At 44.9% G+C, this 21,907-nt stretch overlaps 3 protein-coding genes across 4 annotated transcripts in view; 2 read left to right on the forward strand and 1 right to left on the reverse strand.

Annotated features, from left to right (window-relative positions):
• LOC135386207 (cysteine dioxygenase type 1-like) overlaps positions 1-10,990 on the reverse strand; it is a 52,991-nt gene extending 42,001 nt beyond the window's left edge. Inside the window, exon 1 of the mRNA XM_064616001.1 lies at positions 10,587-10,990. Coding sequence (XP_064472071.1) covers positions 10,587-10,756 — 170 coding nt within the window. The 5' untranslated portion in view covers positions 10,757-10,990. The remainder of the gene's footprint in view (positions 1-10,586) is intronic.
• Positions 10,991-11,214: 224 nt separating this feature from the next.
• LOC135386208 (AP-3 complex subunit sigma-2-like) lies at positions 11,215-15,923 on the forward strand. Of its 2 annotated transcripts, XM_064616002.1 has the most exons (7): positions 11,215-11,397; positions 12,398-12,489; positions 12,634-12,745; positions 13,138-13,242; positions 13,520-13,591; positions 14,710-14,817; positions 15,552-15,923. In XM_064616002.1, the coding sequence occupies exons 1-7, from the start codon at positions 11,329-11,331 to the stop codon at positions 15,654-15,656; spliced, it is 663 nt and encodes a 220-aa protein (XP_064472072.1). In that variant the 5' UTR covers positions 11,215-11,328; the 3' UTR covers positions 15,657-15,923. The 2 variants fall into 2 exon arrangements, with proteins under 2 accessions (XP_064472072.1, XP_064472073.1); XM_064616003.1 differs by lacking the exon at positions 13,138-13,242 and having other exon boundaries at positions 11,222-11,397.
• Positions 15,924-16,547: 624 nt separating this feature from the next.
• Positions 16,548-21,296, forward strand: LOC135386210 (sentrin-specific protease 1-like). Its single transcript, XM_064616004.1, has 2 exons — positions 16,548-16,635; positions 18,306-21,296. Exon 2 carries the CDS (start codon positions 18,349-18,351, stop codon positions 19,306-19,308), a length of 960 nt encoding a protein of 319 aa, XP_064472074.1. The 5' UTR covers positions 16,548-16,635; positions 18,306-18,348; the 3' UTR covers positions 19,309-21,296.
• The last annotated feature ends 611 nt before the right edge of the window (positions 21,297-21,907 follow it).

Consider the following 21,907-nt stretch of genomic DNA (forward strand, 5'->3'; position numbering starts at 1 on the left):
CAGAAATATTCGTCGCAAAGAGAATTCTCTTTGTGATGAAACCTGGCTTTTGGAATGTCTTCGCAGACATATTCGGCGTCATTTCCAGTGAATCTGGTGTTTCTTGTTGCAACGTCGACTTAAAGAAAGTCAGTTAGCAACCGATCAAAGTACAGTCGAGCATCAAGTGGTAACATATTCCCTCGATCCTTCCCCATCAATCTCCTCAGGGTTCTTAGTAGGGATAAAATGGTAGTACGTAGGCCTAAGTGTAACAATATAGGGCAACGCGAAAAGCGGAGCGACAGTTTGAGCCCCGAAATGCTTTAGCTCGCAGTTTTATCCGTAGCTTAAAAAGCACAATTTCTTTGCACGCAGTCAACGACTCCGAAAAGACTATAATCCTTTACCAAAAGGTGGCGCAAAATGATAGAAATTGTATGTCATCTGGGTAGGTTAAACCCAGTCCTGAGTCAGCGAAATACGTAAAAAAGTACCTTCCTGTCGATCCTTGATTAAATATGAGGCAAAGAGTACTCACACGGTCACGCTGGGCTTCAGTGCATGGGTAAGGTTAACCCTTCGGGGTCCTTCTATTGAAGTATGACAGTATTTCACACTGATTACAATAAGCTCTGTCCATTTCAGACAGTCCATATGACATAGCCAGTCAAGAGGCCCTTGTTCAGATAACTACCAAAACACTTTGGCATCAGTATGCTTTACCGTTCATTGACGAAGGTTTTCAAATAACAGTCTTTGTTGACGGGAATGTTTTAGTGGATTAAAAATTGAGGCAAAAATGTAGCTGATTTTCTTTCCAGCCAGTGTGGCGGTGGCAAATTTCCAACGAGTGGTTATAAAGTAGCACACCTTATCGTTATCTGGCAGCATATCAACGTTGTTTGCGCAGTTGTTTGTCCTGACACTGCTTCCTTCGGTGACGAAGCATGTTGTTGCAATTGCGAAAGTGAAAGTGCCTATAATGTCCGGTGACTTCTCTTTGCTAAAGGAAGCCGATGAGCAGAAGTCCGGTGGAATCCGGTTTTGTTCCCCAAACCGGACGGCCAACGTGAATGTCGATGCCTTCTATATATCCGTGTTTTTAGTTTTCTTTTTTTCTCAGCAATTGCGTATTGCATAAACAAGGTCCTATATGGTGCCTCCAAATAAACGTTTGACCGCATTTGGCGGGTTTTACATCGGCTGGGTTAATTTCAACCCTACAGTCTTTCGTCCAGATATTTGCGCAGGATTTTTATCTCAAGGGGGTGTTGGAATTCTGCAGATGATTCTGAAGATTCGATAAGACATTGTACAATTTACGAAATGGAACGCTTGAACAGTTATAAATAGGGAGTGACTTTTTCGGATTAAACCCGATTCCGCCCGGTTATTGCCCCCCCGAACTGACCTTCGACCAATTCGGGTTAAACCCGATTCCTCCCCGAATTTCAGTCACTGTGAAATCATCAAGTGACGTTTCGATTGAAGACGGACCAAGGGCCCCACGTGTAGAATGGGTCAAGCAGCAATACACCCATGTGTGCCAACACTGTCTACGCCGTTATTGAAGACCAATTGATTCGTTTTCAGACGGCGGTGGGTGTGCCTGTCAGTGACTTTCTACGTCTCCTGGAATTGTATCTTGGCTCTACGGCTATGTCCTTCAATGGTCAATTGTTTGTGCAATCTCGGGGTGTGTGCATTGGGTCTGCTGTCGCGCCGGCTCTCTCAGAAATTTACCTCAATGTTCTTGATGCTGCTGTCTGCCTAGCTTTGAAACCGTTTTCTTCTGACTGTATCATTGTTAAAAGGTATGTTGATGATATTTTGGTGCTGTCCACGCAGAAGGATCTTGTTACCCACTTAGTTTCTGTGATAAAGTCTGCCGCCCCCGAACTGGTGTTCTCGCAGGAGGACATGTCGAATCAAAAACTGCAGTTCCTTGACCTGTGCTTACGCTCAACCCCGGGCCTTTGCTGGTCCTACGGGAAGGCGGAAGCGAAACCCTTATTATCCGCCAATAGTTCTCACTCAAAGCTGATCAAGTCAGGTGTTATCATGTCCCTCTTGCGGTCGGCCGTCGAAAAGTCCTGCTGTTACTTTGGTTTTGAAAGTATTGGTTGCCAAGTGAGCCGTTTGCAGAGAGCTGGTTACGGCTATTGCCTATATCGGAAGTTGTTAGATTTTGCTAATGGTTTCGCTCGTCCACCTGTTTCTCAGAAAGAAAAATTGCCGCGTGTTTGTATCCCGTACTATCATTCCGTATCACACAACATTTTGGCTGCCGCACGTAGATTTAACATTCAGGTTGTCTTCTCAAATGTATGTCGTCTCTCAAAACTTGCCCCTTTCCTATCACAGGACCCCGGCTGTAGCATTTCTCACCAAAATGCTTTCGTGACCTGTGCAAAAGATGTGGTGTATTGTATACCGCTTGGTTGTGGGTTTTGCTATGTAGGTCAGACTGGACGGTGTCTAAACACTCGGCTCAGCGAACACAAGAGAAATGCGGAGTCGTTGTCTGGAAATTCCGAACTTGTCGCCCATCTTAGACTTTGTAATAATTGTTCCCCGGCCTTCGACGAGACAAGTGTCCTAGATTCTGTTCGGGACACTGTGGCCAGACTGTTAAAAGAGTACAAAGAGATTGTCACGAGGGGAAATTGGTGGCGTCGGTTGCTCCCTCGCCACCAATTCGGAAGTTGTTGGGTACGTAGGTGTTGCTGTTATTAAAGGGTTTGCTGTGTTCGAGAACGTGTCGTGTCGTCCCTCCTCTGTCATTTTCTCGGGTTCCAAATTTCTTCACCATGTACCAGCTGGCCTGCACCCTTGCCCTTTTGTTATTACTGTCTACGCCTTCGGGTTTTACCGCTGGAGGGTTATGATACCGCAAAGAAGCAATAAAAGACAGATTAGGAAAGGACTTATAGACAAGAGGAGAAACAAAAACACCCGAAGGCACAATTATCGCCCGATTTCACCTCGAATTACAGATTTGAAAATAGCGCCCGATTTTTACCCCCCGAATCGTAGAAATGGCATTTAACCCGAAAAAGTCACTCCCTAGTTATAAATCACTATACCATCCCCACATGGAATGACATTCAAAGTGGCCACAGCAGTCTTTTCGGATATTTTCTACGCCTTCTGACCTCTAGTCTGTATGACGATGAACCAGAAATATGAATACATCGCGAGATTTGCGATGAATGTACCTTTGTGAGGAACCATTACGCCAGTACCAGAACCAGTACCGCATTTTCCGGTGTATAACACGCACCCCTTAAAATTGAAAAACGTTCGATGATAACGCGCACCACAGTCACCCAATTTCCAGTTCTTCACCCTTGAGCAGGAACTCATGCGTGCTATGGCGCCCTCAGTCAGGAGCAATGCCGCTGCAAAGGGGAATCCCTTATCCATCCAGGACCTAAGCAGCCCAGTGTCCTTTATTTGTCGGAGGTCTACCGGAGGTCATAACCACCCAAGATGTGCCGCATTGAACTTTGTGCCGTGAACTCTTCCTAGGGTCGGGTTCCCAAGCCACCCGCAACTTGGCCCTCAAGGGACCTTGGACTTGAGCTGGGCTGGGAAGTTGGATGGGCGAAAGAGGGAAGCCACGATTGTCCATGCTCCTCCTGACGTCCAGTAGTCGGTAGAGTTCATGAACAGACGACTTCAATAAACGGTATCTTTCTTTGAATTCACGTTCGTCGCACCGCTCAAGGGGGTCTCTTCCCAGTCCCGAATTCGTCATACCATCAGTATGGGAACAACACCGTCAGGGTAACGCTTGAATCGCTCGACGCGATCTATGAAGTCGCACAAGTCCTCCATGTTTGTTTTGGGACGAGCGTCCCTCAGGGAGCGTACAGGAAGCTCACGAGCTCACTTGGCTGGCGCGCACCCTTAAGGCACCCCTTGAGGATACGGGCGCTTTGAGAAACGGAATAGACGAGTTCAGAAAATCCCAGAGTGCTTAGCGTCGCGTTGAACTGTGGGAGTTTACTAATACCAAAGAAACGGGTGGCCTCCAAACTGTTCCGATTTCTTCCCTAGCGGTCCATAGTCCACGACGTGTCAAGGTCGGCGAAAGCGAAATGTGAAGGATTAGTGTTAGTTCGTCCACTCAGCAAGCGCCCAGAATGCAGTGCGTGTGCAAAGAGCACTGGGATTTTCTGAACTCGTCTATTCTCCTCCCACAGAGCTAGCGCTTACATAGGGTGCTATTAGAGTTGGTTAGGAATACGGTCCCTATGCTACACACTCTAAGAAAAAAAGGAGTACTTTTACTCCTTTTGGGGAGTAACTGCATTGCCACAAAAAATACTCCCTTTCGGGAGTAAATGCACGGGAGTAAATGAATGTCACAGAGTGAAGACCGCATTTCACGCGCTGTTGTAAGAGCCCCAGGTACATAATTGGTGCGCATGCATGAAAATACTTTGAAGCAAACCGTCACCCGTGATACATCGAGTGATATAAAATCTTGCGCCATACTAGGGCACAATTTGCGAAGAAAGATGCGCTAACTGTTTCTTACTCTGTGTGGCTGGAAAATTGCTACGTTGTCTGAGTTATAGAGCCCTATGTCGTTCAAATTTACCCAGGGCACATATTTACGTAGACTGTCGCATTCAGGAGACCATTCGCGAAGTTTAGTGACAATTTGCAGTCCTGGGGAGTAAATGTCGGGACTAAATGTTGGGTTAGGGGACTAAAATGGGGAGTAATTGCAGACTTGGGGAGTAGAAGCTGCAATTACTCCCCGTTTTACTCCTTTTTTTCTTAGAGTGCAGGTCGCTCGACCTCCTCCTACAAGACGACCTTCCGGGGCAAAAAACAAACGCGTTGCGCCTCTTCGCGACACATTTTTCAATGTATATCGCGCGCGTTATATACACCGGGGAACACGGTAGATGGAATACATCGCGTCGGCCACGTTTCAGCTTCGTTCGCCGGAGTCCCCGAAAGAGAACGATCGGAAGCGAACCGATAGTCACGTCAAAGCGGGCAGGAGGATCGCCGCGCGGGACAGATAATCCCCACACTTGGTCAAGCGCGTGCGTGTGGCTCCTTTCTCTCCCAACTGATCGTACCGGGTGAGCTCAACCGGTTCCCGAAAACTTTTTATCAGCTACTGGAACTACGGTATTTGAACAACCATGCACCACAACAATCCTGTCCGGTGATGCGGCTAGAAAGTTGTGCTCAGGGTGGATGTGAAGCCAAGTGTCCTTTACGGTTACACGTTTCTTGGCAGTCGACTGTGCGCGCGAAGTGGCAGCTGTGGTGCGTCCAGTTCCCTCCTCGTGACAATTCCTATTATCAGCGCGTCCTCTTGTCTTTTCTGTCACTACTTCCTCTCCTCTTTTGACATTGGGAAGATAGTTCGCGCTACGAGCATGGACGACCCAAACGCATAAGCCTCTCCACGCAAAAGAATAAAAGGAATTAAAATAACCAAGAAAAAAGGTCCTGTTTAGAACACTGCACGGGCAGCATACTTAGGCCCAGGCCCGAGCCCTGCCTTCCTTTGATTTACCCTCCCGTGCCCGGCCCGACGGCGCCATACCTGTCCCGGGCCCAGCCGAAGCGCGAAGAATTTCTAGGTTTCCTGCCCCAGGCCCTGCTCGAGCAATTTATCGGCTACCCGGCCCTGCCCCGTGTAGCGGGCTGTAAAAGTTCACCGTGGCTAACTAACAGAGGGTAACACAAGCCCGACCTAGCCCGACCTCAGCCCGGCAGTGCACGGGCCCGCCCCCGGACCCGTAATGGTCAAACCCGAGCCCAGGCCAGGCCCTCAAAAGGGTAGCATCCCTGACCAGAAATCAAGAGGTTCTAGGTTAGAGTTCTTCCGTCAGCACCCTTTTTCCGGAGTTATGTCAGCCTAATAACTGGAGAGGGGATAAATACGCACTACAAATTCCCGAAATATGCATGCAACTATGCACTGAAAATCTTCGAAATATGCAATAAAACTCCTCAATATATTCAATGTTTTTCATTGTTCTTGGTACGAAAGCAATGCAGCAAATGCCTATTAAGAAATATTCCATTACGGATAACACGGTAAGATAAAGTCGCCTTCGTTCTGCGGCACACAACAAAGAGTACTCGTGCCACAGATATAAATCATGGAGCTGAATGCTTTGCGTTCGCGATTGTACGTGTATGTTCATGCTTTTCATGCTGCCCATGCTCATTTCGCCATGGCTTTGCGTGAAGTACGGACGGCCCATCGACCATGCACGCAGTGGAGGATGAAGCAGCTAGGGACCAGGGTACGGGATGAACACCGCACTTCACCGAAACAAGAAAAATGTCCAATTCCGACCAGAATTTTCGCAAAAAAAAAAAACACCCAACGCCGTCCCGAAACCAACAAAACCGTCCATGAAAAAAGAAGTAGTAAGCTCTCGCACCTGAAAAATGGTAAAATATGCACTTTCATGCGAAATATGCCACAACGTGCAAAACATGCATTTATATGCACGACAGAACCCTTCTGATCGGCCCCAAACCAAGACCAAACGTGTTTTGTCATTGTCCAGATACGGAACCATATCGAGAGAGAGAGAAAAACATGCATTTGCATGTAAAAATCCATGCCCTACTAATAAGTTTGTCATGGCAATGTCGTGGCTTTAGTACTCAAGAGTGTGCATCTTCCTGCCAACCCTGCTCGAAATTCGGGAGGCGGCGTCAGTGGAAACTCTTGCTCTCCCTTTTTTCAAGTTCCCGATCAGCTTCACGACCCGCCGGTGAACCCGTCGCGACCCGCAGTTTGGGAAGCAGTGGATGAGGCCATGACGACGTACGACTGCGAGTGAGCAGTCAGTCGTCACTAGAAACACCTCCGCGTTTCCATCGCATCTGTAGAACGCCTCACGCTGACCACCAACGGGGATTGAGGCCTGGCATCGCAGTTGGAACATATTGATTGATTGTGATCATATCAGCATCTTCAGCCTCATAACTGGCATGCAGAAGGAACAGGAGACCTGGAGGTTAAGCTCCCTCAAAAAAAAAAAAAAAAAAAAGGTACCTTTTGTAGTGCATCTGGGAGAGAGAAAACAGGGGTGAAATCCTCTCCCCGCATGTAAGGTTCCCGTGAAATCCCTCCGAAAATGTTTTCTCACGACGCTGCTGGATGCAGGGAGCCAAAAAGTTGAGAACTACTCCCAGAGGTTTTCAGCGTGCTTGTGTACATATATACATTGAGGTCTGTGCATATAGCAAATAGCTGTCCTTCGGTCCCCAAGCTCAGGCGTCCCTCATCGTGGATGCCAGGACCCCCCAGGAGGCTCTCTTCCACTCCATAATGGTGGAACAGAAAATAAAAGGCAGAAGAACGATACCTCTGGCGTTTTAATTTGAAAACATTATCGCAAAGCGGCGAGCGGAAGCCAGTGGCAAATAATAATTGACTGGCTCAAGATAAGTCTTTAGAAGTCGATAAATAGAATAATCCTATCACAAGGAGTACTCAGCGAAAAAGGAACACGGACCGAGACAGGAGATACGGGACACCCGCTGACCCCTGGCCCCGCCCCCCGGCGTTGTGATAATGCACCAGCAACTACCCCAAATTGCCACTATTTCGAAATATTTTCGAAATTTCGGGTGCAATAACTTCCAGTTCAAAGAGTTTTCGCTTCTTTCCAGTTTCTCTTATTTCTCCAAACTCAAAATTTTCACTTGCATCATTTTTGCAGAGAATAACATTTTTAACATAATCGCAGTCGTCCCCAGTGACGGGTTATAAAAACAATGTTTACGTTTTGACTACAGGATACACTAATAAAACGAGAATAGTTAGAGATAAAAACGGCGCCACATGATTTCTAGAGACTCCGATTCGTTCAATGAAATATTTCCGATGCAAGTCCAAAATCGATGGCATAATGTGCACGATGTGAAAGGCTGTTGTACGCGCAATACAACAAGAACAAGATTCCCTCCAATGTAATCGTTGTGTTGGCATCAGAAACGATACGTTGAACGTGAGCAGACCACGACAAATGAGCTCATAGGGGTATACGCCCATGCAGGTATGTCAAGAGCACTGTCCCACGCGTATCAAGCATGACAACTCTGAGAGACAGTGCCACGAATGAGACAGTTGGAATGTTTTAGAGATACCTATCATGTAAATGAGGATTAGCTGAGAGAGCTCTGCACATAGAGGCACCGGTAAAACCGAAATTAGCATAAAGACGATCATTATTGCACGAAATTAAATTAGGATGAGGGCAATCTAGATAGCGTGCAATGTCAGCAACGGGCCTGCCTATTTTTATGCTTATTTTTAATGATTTATTGCGTGCCTCAAGCTTCCTTACAATTCCCGTATTCACCACTTTCGTGGCTGGTAAGCGCAAGTAGAGAGTTTTCAAATCTGAAGCACTATACGAAAACGAGATCACATTAGAGATCAGCAACGTGACGTCAGCTACTTGGAAGGAGAAAGGCGCGATAAGCCTATGATTTCGGAACCTTTGCCCCCCCAACACCTTCTTGTGAACTAAAACACGTACGCCCATACTTTGTCCTGTCAATGGGGCGCAGACAACACGACGCTGTAAAAATAGGTTCACTACACACCTGCAGTGTTTCAAGAAAGAGCCCCAAGACAACAACAAAACAAACAATAACAAAATGCCTTCGCCATGTGCGCACTTCAAAATACCAAACACGAGTGCACAAATGACACGAGATTTCTATTCTTAATTAGAGCACATGTACCGTATTTTCACGCGTATTAGCCGCACCGCAGATAAGCTGCAGGACTCGTTTTTAGATACATTTTGAAATTTTTTTTGCAGATAAGCCGCGGGTAATACGACGCGACTGCTTTGTGCGCTAAACCAGTGATGCACATACAAAATCAATAGAGACTTTATCGCTATGAAAACGGGTATCATTTATTCGACAGAATAAAGGTTAACATCAGAAATATTACAGAGCGGCTCACTAAGACATGTTCCAGAAGACATTCACTGTCACCCCTTTTGTTAAAGCTGCGTGGGGGAATGTATCCGGAAGGTCAGACCACTCGAATATGGACTCGTCCCTGTTCGGTATTGTTCGTGCAATGGCAGGGCGGTCCTGTTCCGAAAAACATGGCGCACTGTCTGCCCTTTCGTTTCATCCAGGGTATTGGGAAAATACCAGGGAAAGATAGTCATCAGATAAGCAGCACCCCCGTGCATAAGCCGCACAGCGTCCGCGAAAACAAAAAATCTCGCATAAGGCGCGGCTAATACGCGTGAAAATACGGTACGTAACCCAGGGGCAGATCCAGCCCCTGGGACTGGGGGGGACGGTTTCATTGTCGGAGCGCGTGGTGGGGGAGAGGGGGAAATCCCATGTATAAACTGACGTTTGGGGGAAGGGGCGATCGCCCCCCCCCCCCTCCCTTGGATCCGCCCTTTGCGTAACCTATATATACCGGAAAGGATGCCATCCTAAGAGCAAAAGAACCAGAAAGCGCATTTTGTTAACTGATAACACATAAATTATGCAGCTTCTATACTACCGTTTGAATGATAAACATCCATACCGAAAAAGATATGACATGACACGATATGAATTTGATATGACACGCTTTAAGTCTATATGCTACGATGATGTTCTTAGTTTCAAAACGACTATAGTGAATAGATAAAGTGGATTTCCCTTTGCAGGCCCTATATGAATGGATTTCTGTAATAGGTTAACCGTACAAAAACTATGAAACAGGGTGCATGTAAACAGTTGTGACACTGGTCATTGTTTTTAACACCTTCTTTACTCTTGATGTGCATTTCTGTTTAATTTTGGCGTTTGCGGTAATGGAACCAAGGTAAAAAAAAATACAGAAATACTATCAAAAAGAAACAACCGAAGTGTAGTAGGCACTCCCAGTAATCCCAATGCCTATTCTGCTACTACAGATGCGCTGTGATTGGCTTGATTTACATCACGCAAAAACCGGCAGGAATGTTAAGGAATGTTTCTCACGGCGGCGAACCCACTTGCACCAAGCTATCTCTTCAACCCTCCAGCCAGACAAAAGCAGATATCGCGGTGTGTTCACGACTGGCAAGTTTGTTATCACTCAGCCGACGGACGCGAAGACGATTGGAGATGGTCGTCCCACTTCGGACGCCAGAAAAGTGCAACAAACTCCAATTACACTTTCGCTTTACGCAGTTAAGACATATGGCTCTTTCGCCAAATATATGTAGGAAAAAAAACGGGCGTCAGAAACCAATTGACAGCGAGTTTCAGTATAGTATTTCTCCTACATTCATCAAGTGCATTTCCCGGCTTTTTCCTCGTTATTCTGTGAACCGAGGCACCTTCCTTCAGGAAGAGGTGGAGCGATGAAGCAGACGACAATGTTTCCGATGTCACGGCAGCGTGCGCTACCCTCACTGTCCCACCTGAGAAGCATGTTTTAAAACAGTCGCAATGACACAGAACTTGAAAGCGGAGTACTCTCAGAGTGAATAAAATTATTTTACGCAGCACAAAAGCGTAACTGTGATAATTATCCTTATCAGATAAGGGAAACTGGTTCATGCAACAAAACGAGGCTGGAGGTCGCAACTTACCTGTGCTGATCAAACTTTGCGTACTTCTGCCAGTCTTTTGGGTTACTCTTGTATGAAAACATCAAGTCATGCACATATTCAATATTCACATTATCGTCCTTGAACACTTCATGAAGTTGGCGACACAAGTCATCCAGAGATGCAGCGCACGGCGGCTTCGACGATGCCATTCTGGATGTGTTTCACACAATACGCGCGTACGGCAGTCAGGAAGCGAAGGCGCGTCTGCTGAAGAGGCGTGCGATGTGACGTCAGCCTTTGATGCCGCCAATGGCAACGTTCTCCGATGTCCTGGCAATATGAGAATTTTGGAGGACGTGGCAACGTTTAAACTAAACTTAACCCTGTGTCATCACGTAACCTGGAATGAATTATGCTGCCTCGCCTCGAGCAGCGCTTGGAATGCTGCCGCTTCGTTCACCTCCCTTTTTTATCCTTATTATCCCGTGCAAATGAGCACTCTGATTCCTGCTGGCTTTGAAAAGTATTGTTTGCTTGACATGAGTTCAAGGATAGAATAATGTGAAACAAATTCTGCAATCTTTTTTCATTCTACGTTCACATTTCACGAAAGCAATTCGCAAGGCTTACAACATTGAGTGAGCGATTTCGAGCGATGACCCCGCAGCCTGGTGTTGAGCGCCAGAATTACTGACCGAAGCAGACGAATAGATTGTGCCGCCTACATTGCGTTTGCATCTCCTTTGGAACCAAATCGACTCGATGGTCATTGTTGTCAACGATGATAAAAGCCATCTTAGTGTTTAATAATCACGGTAAACCCAGGCTTACCAAGTTTTACCAGTTCTATGTAAGTGTGATACTTGAGCGACGAATCACACGTAGCGCTGTTGCCTAGGCCTATTGCAGTACTTGCATGTGTAAAAGCTTAGAATGCGGCTTTTGTACGAATGATAACTGTTATCCCCGCATCTAGTGTGGCAGTGGTTTCATAAATTTGCCCCCCACTAACGAAACCTGTGTGCTTGGTTGATGGTGACGATTTAAAATGCATTCCTTTTTGAGTTAAAGTGTGTGGAAATGTAGGCATTATCACTTTATTGAGCATATTCCTCTTCTCCCAAAGACACCAACGCAAAATATGCATGTTTGAGGTGTTCCAAAATATGTATAGATGACATGACGGCACTCATTTAGTTCACACACGACGTGAGAAACATGTGCTGGTGGAATAACCTGTAGGTGGTTTGTCAAACAAATGACATGGCTTCAAGAACGAAACTATCCAAATGGAAAAACCACAAGTCCCCGTGTAATATATACATCACAGACGTCGATACGCGCAGCACGTGATGCACAGGGGTAGATCTACGCAGGGGTGATGTTCTGACGCAGTGAATTGGTCCCAGGCGATGCATGTGGTACACTGGACTGGTCTGGACCTTCCCTCACAAGTGTCTTGGTCGTCCCTGTCAGAATAGAACTATGTTTTTCCACAACAATTTTTTGCTATGGTGCAGGAGAGTAACAGAATCCCAGGTGATGCGATTCTGTAAATAAAACTACAAATTTCATGCTTTGTATGTCAGAAACGGATATACCTATGGATACCGTCACTATAACGTACCCAATATTAACCATAGCCATGTCTCGGAGTAGATATCTTCTGGCCCACTATAACCTATGTATGGTCAGAAGCGGTTTTTCTTTAACCCACATTGGAACCAAACTGCAATCCACTTTTGTTACCAGTTTGTCTTTTTCAGCCAGAATCTGTTGTTAAAATATAGATGCACGTGCATATTTTATCTGAAATTGCACGTTTATGTGACTCTTGCCCTCACCGACAGCCAGAAGATTCCCAGCAGCAGATAATCAGGGAGACATTTCAGTTAGTCTCAAAGAGGGACGACAATGTGTGCAACTTCTTGGAAGGGGGAACGTGAGTCTGTACATAACACACATTTAGCGAAAATATAAATTATATCGATGCTTTCAGGGCAGACATGCAATTAATCAATAAATTTTGCTGAAGTCTCACCTTTCAACAATAATGTCGGAGACAATAATCTTCTTTCATCTTCAGGCTCATAGGAGGATCAGACTACAAGATCATCTACCGACATTATGCAACATTGTACTTTGTCTTCTGTGTCGATTCGTCCGAGAGTGAACTTGGAATCCTGGACCTGATTCAGGCATGTACTTAGCGCATGCATAGAACATTCAGATTGTGAAATATAAGAGTAGAACATGCAGTAGTACATGGTGGCACACGTTCAGATTGCCCAAGAACTTAGTAGTAACTGAGCAAGCAGGCATAGCAGGCAACCTTGTTGTAGTTTGTACCAGTTAAAACATACCAAACACATACTACATTAAAGCTGTACAAACCAAAAACTTCAGGTTTGCCAACAAGTAATTACGTACATACAAAACCACATCTCTGTCCATGTGATGCTAAGCAATTTCGTGTGTTTGTACTCGGATTACTTATGGTTAGAGCCTGAAGTTTCCGGGACATGTTTTTTGTGTGTAAATTTGGGGTGTAAAAATCGGGTAAATATACATGTGCTCTAAATTCATGCAGATTCGGGAAAACTGGAAAGTAGTGGAAAACTTCCAGTATGTTAAATTCTGGGAGAAATCTGGTTCGGTACAAAACTGTGCCGTAACTGCATGTGCTGCCAAGCAGGTTAGTGTGTGTTCTTACAGACTTCTCAGTGAGGGCAATTTGCCGGGTAAAAATTGGGTTTCACCCTAGAGGGACAACCTTCAATTTGGGACGCAAATTTTGGGGAAGAATCGGATTAAACCCTAAACCTTCAGGCTCTACTTGTGATACATGTAGTTGGCACACAGTAACATGTCAACACTATTGTATTGCTTGACTATCGGATGAGCTACGTGTGCTTGGACAAATCTAAGAGCTCCAGTACCCCTTGTTTTTCATATTTTTTTATTGTACGCAGGTATTTGTGGAAACACTAGACAAGTGCTTCGAGAATGTATGTGAGTTAGACCTCATCTTCCATGTAGACAAGGTAAGGCTGTACTAGAGAGCTCTAGTGGACTGCACGCAATCGTTTTGCATACGCTATGATAAGATACTACGCGTTCAGCGTCTGATGGACCAAAGCATGTTTTACTACACCGTGCTCATGCACACATGTTTTTCTGCAAGTATTTTCAATGCAAGAGGCACCAAGCTGTCGTCTGCAACCGAGTCCCATGACACATGCACCTAAAATGTAATAACTGACAAAACGCTATTGAACAACACGTACAAATTATTCTAATATTTGACGTTATTTCACATCTAGCGCGGTTGTCACCACCCGCTTTGAACTACAGTCAGCCCTCGATTTATGAACACAGTCGGTTCCCCGAAAAATCGTTCATAAATTGAGGGATTCATAAATCGAAAATTCCATTAAGTGAGTACTATTGAGCAAATGGAACAGTACTTCCTAGTTGATATTGTGTTTATAATGCAATATATTGTGTAATTTTGCTTTGGATCATGCCTTCTTCTGTATCAGTCTCACAAAACACAGATGTTAGCGCATTCACACCCTGTTTATTATGCAATATTAAAGTAGTTTAATTTTGCTTTGGACCATGCCTTCCACCGCGTCAATTGAGGTCAGGAACACTTCTGCAAAAACCCGTTTGTTGTTCGGATTTCGAGGGGTTAAGAACCGAGGGTGCAATACCTCGAAAACGTTTTGTCTGTTCAGGCGTCATTCATAAGACCACGAATAATCCCTTTGAAGGTTTTCGTTGGCCTCGGAACCATCCGTTCATAAATTGAGGGCAAAAACGCTGGGCAACTCCTAGTTGGTTCCCAGAAATTCCATTCATTATTCGAATATCGAGGTTCATAAAACGACGGAAAAATGCATGTAAAAAGTTTGGTTCCTCGTGCTAGTGTTCATAAAACAAGGGAATTCATAAATCGAAGGTTCATAAATCGAGGGTTGACTGTACTTCCATGCATGGCGCGCATTGCCACTATGTTTAATCTTGAACAAATCAAATGAGATGTTTTCCCCCCCAAAAAAAACTGGTAGCCCATGCAAGGCATCCCTGCGTATGCGAAGCGATAGCGTTTGATCCACTAAACAGTACCGGTGATGGTGACAACATGTTACCCGTGCAGGTTCACTACATTCTTAACGAGCTGGTCATGGGAGGGATGGTGCTGGAGACAAACATGACGGAAATTATTGGCAGAATAGAGGACCAGAATAAAATTGAAAAGCAGGAGGTAAGTGCAGGAATCATTAGGGTAGAGTAGGGAATTAGGGTAGGGTAGGGTAGGGAATCATTAGGGAGTGTTAGGAAGCTGTGAGCACCCTCTGATTCCTTTTCCATATCACTATCAGCCAAACAGCTGTTGCTACACTGATAGCTGATTTGCTGATAGCATTATGTGAAAGGAATCAGAGGTTGTTCATGAAGGGAGTTGCCTCAGGACAGGAGCCGCCGATATTTCGAACAGAGACCGTTCTTCTTCTTCTTGTTCATGGTTTCCTAGAACTCCCTATTATGGTTCTACAAGGTCCATGAAACCGTTTCATTTGCAAAATAAAATTTCGTAAATTTTGGTAAAAACAAAAAAAATTAATAAAGCGCAGAATTTCCGGTGTCCCTGCAAATCAGACAGTCTGACCCAGAAGCACCCCATGGTACAACCACAGTGAACGTGCACTGTGAAATTGAAGTCTTGCGAACTGCGTATTTCCCAATGTCCCTCGATGCAGATTTACGAATTAATTAGAATTAATTAATTAAGGGGCCACTGAACAGGCAACGTAGCGCAGTACATCAAATAAAAGTACTCCTCGTATACCCATTTAGTGCCCCTTTAAGACTGCAAAAAGTAGCCACTTTTATGGTACAGGCATTTCGATTTGTAATGTCTCTGACATTTGACGAGTGTCTCAATGTATTTTTTAATTTGTAATAATCTGAATTTGTTAATCGTATTTTTTCTCTCAGGCTGGACTTTCTGCTGCACCAGCACGAGCAGTGTCAGCTCTGAAGAACATCAAAGATATAAAACTGCCAAGTCTGCCTCCACCAGCTGAAACTTTCTCCTTCTGATGTTGTCAGAATGGGGCTGAAGAACTCTCCTTGTCCACAAATTGTTCTACGTCCACAAATATTGCGATAAGACTATATATACTTAACACGACTGGATCATCCGCATCATAATCTTCATTGTGGAGCAATCATCATCATTGTTCTTACAGGGATGTATATATCTTGATTGGTCTGTGCAGAAGGTGAAACAAGGCATGGGCAAAGCTGTGTAGCTTACCAAGGGTTGTGTATATCGAGGAATTCAAATAAAACATTGAATTAAAATGAGTTGTTTCGTCAGAGCAACAACATAAAATATGGGATAAGCTTAGAGTTAAATGGGGGTTAAAAGAAAGAAGTAATTTTATGTCATAATCTTGGTTCTGGGGTGAAACTAACCTAAACTCCCTTTTGATACAGTGCAGCCAAAAAAATCACCAGAAAAAAAAAATCATGTAAGCAGGATAGCCTGCCCAGCTTCTCTGTCCGTTTTACACTTTTTAGGTGTTCCCATTTGACTGCCAGCGACGAGCCATTGGTTGGAATCGCCTTAGCCGTTGTTTCGGTTTCGGTTTCATTGTCCTAATTCCCAAATCAGTTTGGTGACGTCGTCGCCTTCATCATCTTCGTCTGGTGCCTCAGGTGTTCTACGTTTGTCGCATTCTAGATTCAAGTAGGACATGTCGAAGGGTTTCCCTAACATTTTCATTGCCAGGTGGCGCGAGTGCAGATGCGGAGATGCGGATGGCCGTTGTTCAGATCACGTGACTATAGCGACTCTAGCCTAGCCAGCCCTCTAGCCAGCTCCAGCTACAAAGCTACAACCACTACAACTTCAGCTTTTCGTTTCTAGCACGTGATTGCTTTTCTTGGCTTTTTTCTCTTGTTCATGTTCACCACCACGGTAGTGACGTAAAATGGGAAGATGGCCGGCTTTAACAGCAGCGCACTATATTTAATTCGTGGAATTGTTAGAGAAATCAGAAAATCACAACCCAAGGTATGTTTTGCTCACATTCTTCAGGTTATGTGCGCACATTTGCTTGTTACAGTGGAAACCATTTGAGTGAAAGGTGCGTTTCCCGGGGGGTGCACAGTGATAAATGACCGTTACAGATTTTTTGGGAGCACATTTTTCTTCAGCTTGATCGTGAAAGTTCGTTTGCTGTGGAAGGCCTATTATCGGAATCAACAATGCATACTCTTGCATTTTACTGCTAATGAATACACAGTTCCGTGAAATAACCCCGTTGTTGGTGCCCGTGCGAACAATATTTGGAAGTGGAACCGCTCGCAGGTGGCTTACGAAAGAATCACTTATTGGAAGAAATAAACCACTAACAACCTTTTTTCACCATTTTTGTCTAGATGCGGCTAACTCGCGTTCGAGAACTCCCTGGGCTTTCAGGGTCAGGGTAACGTCGTAGGACGGGCATTTCTAAGCATTGTTGATAGTTCATGTCTAGTCAGAGGTTGTTTGTTCTCTTTTTTGCGCTGTGATAGTCGGTTTATTGTAGCACGTCGGTTGTCATTGCCGAAGGTTTCTGCTCAATTGTAACATGACACTCGTGTAGATAGTCCAGCATATTTCCCATGTAGTACAACATGACCATTCATTTGCACTCTTTGGGCTTTTAGTGTCCTGATATGATACATCATAGCAGGCTGAGGTGTGCCTTTGGTGTTGTGAAATGGCTCCTGTGGCATATTTTCACACATTTCTGGCAGAAATTCTGGGTCACAAAAGAATCATGATACTTTGTATGGGGTGCTTATGTTGCAGCAAAAAGCATCCCCCAGTGGCAAGTTGTCTCACATTAGTCCTGCAAGATATTAACAGTGACAGGATACTATGAAAAAATTCCGATTCCAACAGACTCACTGCATGCAATTCACTGTAGTTCTGTTAAAAAATAAGCAAAAAATGAGGACACTTTAGCAAGATTTACACTACTGCACATGGATTCCATACTCATGCGAACATCATTTCGTCGTTTTACCCTCAATCTCAACTCGACAATGTACAATTGGTTGCCAATGGCAAGAGCACCAAGGAAGGGTTTGAGACTATACAAGAGTGTCGTGGAAACACACACTAATTCTTGATATTTTTTGGCAAAGCCAACATTCTGTCCCGGGTGAGCTTCATGGTACAACATCTCTGAACATGCGTTGTGAAATTAAAGTCCCTCAACATGCTGCCTGGCAAATTCACGTCTTACAAGGACTGTGCTAAACAACTAAAGCACTTTTACAGTACATCAAAGCCCTATAGCGGCTTTGATGCATGCCTCACGAGCAATTTTAAGCACTACTTGAACACACTCAACTCACAGTGACGACTCCACATATCACCTCGTGTCACCTCCGTTGTGGTAGAACTTCACATGAAGCTAGCGAAAGGAAGATTCCCATTGTACCGTATTTATTCGATGTGAAGTTACTTTAGAAGTACGACATCGATTGGTGGCTTAATGGCCAGGGAAAAAAACAAAAAAAAAAAACAGAAAGTACACCACTTGTTGATGCTCAGGAAAGGGGGGGTATCGTGTCTTTGATATTGTGCCTGAAAGTGCTGCCACCACACTCTCAAACATTGACTGGGTCGTTGTTGAGAGCATTTACGTGATAATATCCCACAAGTCGAATAAGTACGGTACATTTTTTCAGGAGCGACGTGCGTGATCCCCCCCCATCCCCGTCGATTGCCCGAATGTTCCAAGACTTCGTCCCCATCTTGAGCGCCAAGTCTCGATGCCGCTGTCGGGCCGACTCTCGGAACTTTGAGGCCTGCCTAGACGGTCGCGGTGCTTTTGTCAGAGCTCTACCATCCATCCTGGCGGAAGCGAACACGGGAAGGACGATGGCGGACCTCCTTCCGCTGATGAAGGACTGCTGCGTCGCTCTGCAACGGCTGGAGGACACCTGTCCCGACTTCCGGTACCGCAACGGTACCACAAAGAGGCCGGCCTCGCCCAGCGAAAACGGGGACGCCGAGGAGGACGACGAGTTCGGTTCGATGAGGAAGCGAGTCAAGTACGTGCTGCTCAACGAAAAGGCAGGCCGGTCGCTGAGCAAGAAGGCGGGCTACAACGTCACCGTCGAGGACGTGCAGACCGTGCTGAGGCGCAACTGGCTGAACGACGTCGTCATCGACGTGTACATGCAGCTCGTGGCGGAGATGGCGCAGGAGAAGGGCGGCGCGGGCAGCGTCCACGCGCTCACCACGCACTTCTTCAGCGTCCTCCGCAGCCGGGGCTACAAGGCGATCCAGAAGTGGACCGAGAACGTGGACCTGTTCTCGTACCGGCTCGTCCTGGTGCCCGTCCACGACCTGGACCACTGGTCCCTGGCTGTGCTCAACGTCGAGGCGAAGCAGATAGACTTTTACGACTCGATGGGGCGCAGGAACGAGGACTGCTGCAGGATGCTGATGGACTACCTGCGGCGCGAACATCGGCACAAGACCGGCCGGAAGCTCGTACCTGACACGTGGGACCACAACTTTGTGCGCAACGTCCCCATGCAGACCAACACGTACGACTGCGGTGCCTTTGTGTGCCTCTACGCGGAGTGCCTAGTGAGGGGAATCCCGTTTGAATTCTCGAGCAAGGACCTGCCCAAGTTGCGCTACCGCATTGCCTATGAGATTCTGCAGGGGCGCCTGCTCTGAACTTGTCGTTGATGAAGCGGCGGGTTGACGAAGGCGTGTTCCGCGTTCGCGTTCAACGAGAGCACCTCAAGCAACGAGACGGAAAGCATCGTTTTGTTTCACCAGACAAGAGAGCAGGGGGGAATGGGGCTTAAGGGGACGTGCCACAAAGTCTTCTGTGACATCCTAGGTGAAGACATTACAGGTTACTGTGACAGGGTGATTTCAGCCACAGCAAAAGGACTTGCTGACTTGCCTGTGATCTTTTTTTGGTAGAATCTGATGCGTAGAATTACTCATGTGCTGGTTTTTTTTTTTTTTTTTCTGCGTTCCTGAAATTTATGCCAACTTTTCCGTTGTCACGAGTGCAAGTGCACCTTCTGCTCATTTCGGCTCATTCTAGCCTTATTGTCGGTTACTCTCTGTGCCATTACACTATCATTCATTTAATACATTGTAAATTTTCTTAATTTTATCTCTTTTTTTTTTTTTTGTTTATCGCTCACATCTGCTTTTACTTGCCTCTTCAAGTGCCAGTATGGACTAAAAAAATTTTTTGTTTCGTACTGTGGGACAGCAAGCAGTGTGCTATCTGATAAGTTTGTAGTTTTGATATGTTTGTACCTTTATATTTAATGTTTTTATTCCTTTACGTTTAAAAATTACGTTTAGATTTTTACGTCTCGCCCGTAGTGTTTTCAGCGCATTTATCTGCAAAGGTACCATTGGAAAACTGCTTGTTGGATGTGTTACTGTGATATATTTTTCCGCAGAGTTTTTAGATCAGTCACAGTGAACTTCATGGAAAATCATGATCATGGTTGTCTCACAACGTAACCCCACAAATTATCACTATCAGTGAACTTGATATGATTGTGTCACACAGAAAAATCCAGTGTGTTCAGACTTGTGTTTCATAATGACTTCATCATTATTCTGTTGAGATGTTGATGGTAAAGGATTAATCAAAGGCAATATTGTTGTCTTGTTCAGCAACATCAGATAACTATCCTGCTAGCTATTGTAGACCTTCCTTCCAGCATGTTCAAATCCCGTGGTAACGAAAAGTTTATGTACCAGAACAATTAAAACCAAAGAGGCAAGGTTTTAGAAGCACTGTGTTCATGTTGTTTCGTGTGTACTTAAAGAAGAAAACAAGCCTTCAATGTCACTACCTCAGTGTGAGAAAGTGCCAACACTAGAAATGTTAAGACACATAATGTGCTCCGGTACTGTGTAACTGTACAAGAAGCGAAAGCTTCGGTGTGCTCTTGTCTGAAACGTTTCAGCAGTGTCACATTGCACTGTGCAGTGACTTCACTTGAAGCAGTTTGGAGCAGTTGTTTGGGCGAATCAAGAATCCTTCTACAGGGTGTCCCAGGAAACGTGTCATTGAATTATAATAAAAAAACTACGCCACCTAGAATCGTGCGGTCAACAGCATTTTGTTCTTATTAGGTTTTTGCCACCTCCTAATGTGAATGTCATGTACTCCAAGTTCAATTATGTAAATATTTGCAAACTGAACTTGGAAATTTGCCAAGTAAAGGTCACTTTTTACCCCACCAATATGAAGAGCGTGCCGAATTAACTCAAATTCATGATAATTCACAGTGGTATTCACGAGCTATCCCATCGGGAAAAAATAGTCGAATATCATGCTTTTCGGAGCACCGGACCATAGGCAAAAGCCCAGTAAGAACAAATGCCATTAACCCCATGACTCTAGGTGGTGTAGTTTTTTTAAATTATAATTCAATGACACGTTTTCTGGGACACCCTGTATGCTGTCAACACACCTTAACAGGAGAAGCTATCTTCTTTGTACAGTTCTGAAAGTTGACGCATGTGCTTATATAGCACGTGCAGGTGTTGTGTTTTAAGAGGTCACATATCTGATCCTGGTGCCAACTTGTGGAAGAACTTTCAGGTACCTTTTTAGTTGCATTACTGTAAACTTCAAGTGCACAATAAGACGCATTAAATCAAAGCTGTTTAAGGTTGTTCAATGTGAGGTATTTGACGTATATGGCATTTAGAGCTTTCTGTCCTCTGTGGTTTGTTTTCACCTTAAAAACTGCAGTGCTAAAATGTTTCTGTACATAACATTGCCATAACATTACTTAGCGCTCACTGCATTTGATACTCATTCGAGAACATGGACAAGTGTTTTGAGCTTGGTTGTGGCACTGTATGCTTTGGGTATACTTACTATACTGCGTTGTCGACGTTATCTCTTCATGATCATGTTTGCTTTATAGTTTATAATACTTTTGAATCTTTTTTTTTTTTTTTCTCAAGTGCACTGAAGTGCTCAGATTCCTGCAAAGACAGCCGTAGACGCTTTTGTGCGCGTTCAAAGTTTATCTTCCGTTTCTAATGGATCGATGTGCTCCGCGACCGGACAAATAGTAAACATGATTTCACTGAACAGCATTTCGAGCCCCATTTCTGTGGCTTGTGCTGTGACTTTTGTAAATAAAGTGGAATATTTTTCCAGAATGAAGTGCGCACTGTAAGTCTGTTCAAAAATTACTCATACAAACACACAGGTACACATGAAAACATGGGCAATCAAAGGCAAACTAACAAACATTTGGAAAACAGTATTTCACGAGCA

Source organism: Ornithodoros turicata, chromosome 2 (assembly GCF_037126465.1).
Source record: "Ornithodoros turicata isolate Travis chromosome 2, ASM3712646v1, whole genome shotgun sequence".
NCBI lineage: Eukaryota > Metazoa > Arthropoda > Arachnida > Ixodida > Argasidae > Ornithodoros > Ornithodoros turicata.

What these genes read in the sequence shown, in the direction of transcription:
- LOC135386208 (XM_064616002.1), top strand. Translation starts at nt 11,329, where the DNA reads ATGATAAAAGCCATCTTAGTGTTTAATAATCACGGTAAACCCAGGCTT. An exon ending in CCAAGTTTTACCAGTTCTAT is followed by an intron (nt 11,398 to 12,397) that starts GTAAGTGTGATA and finishes CCTCACCGACAG; the next exon opens with CCAGAAGATTCCCAGCAGCA. An exon ending in ATAAAATTGAAAAGCAGGAG is followed by an intron (nt 14,818 to 15,551) that starts GTAAGTGCAGGA and finishes TTTTTCTCTCAG; the next exon opens with GCTGGACTTTCTGCTGCACC.
- LOC135386210 (XM_064616004.1), top strand. Translation starts at nt 18,349, where the DNA reads ATGTTCCAAGACTTCGTCCCCATCTTGAGCGCCAAGTCTCGATGCCGC.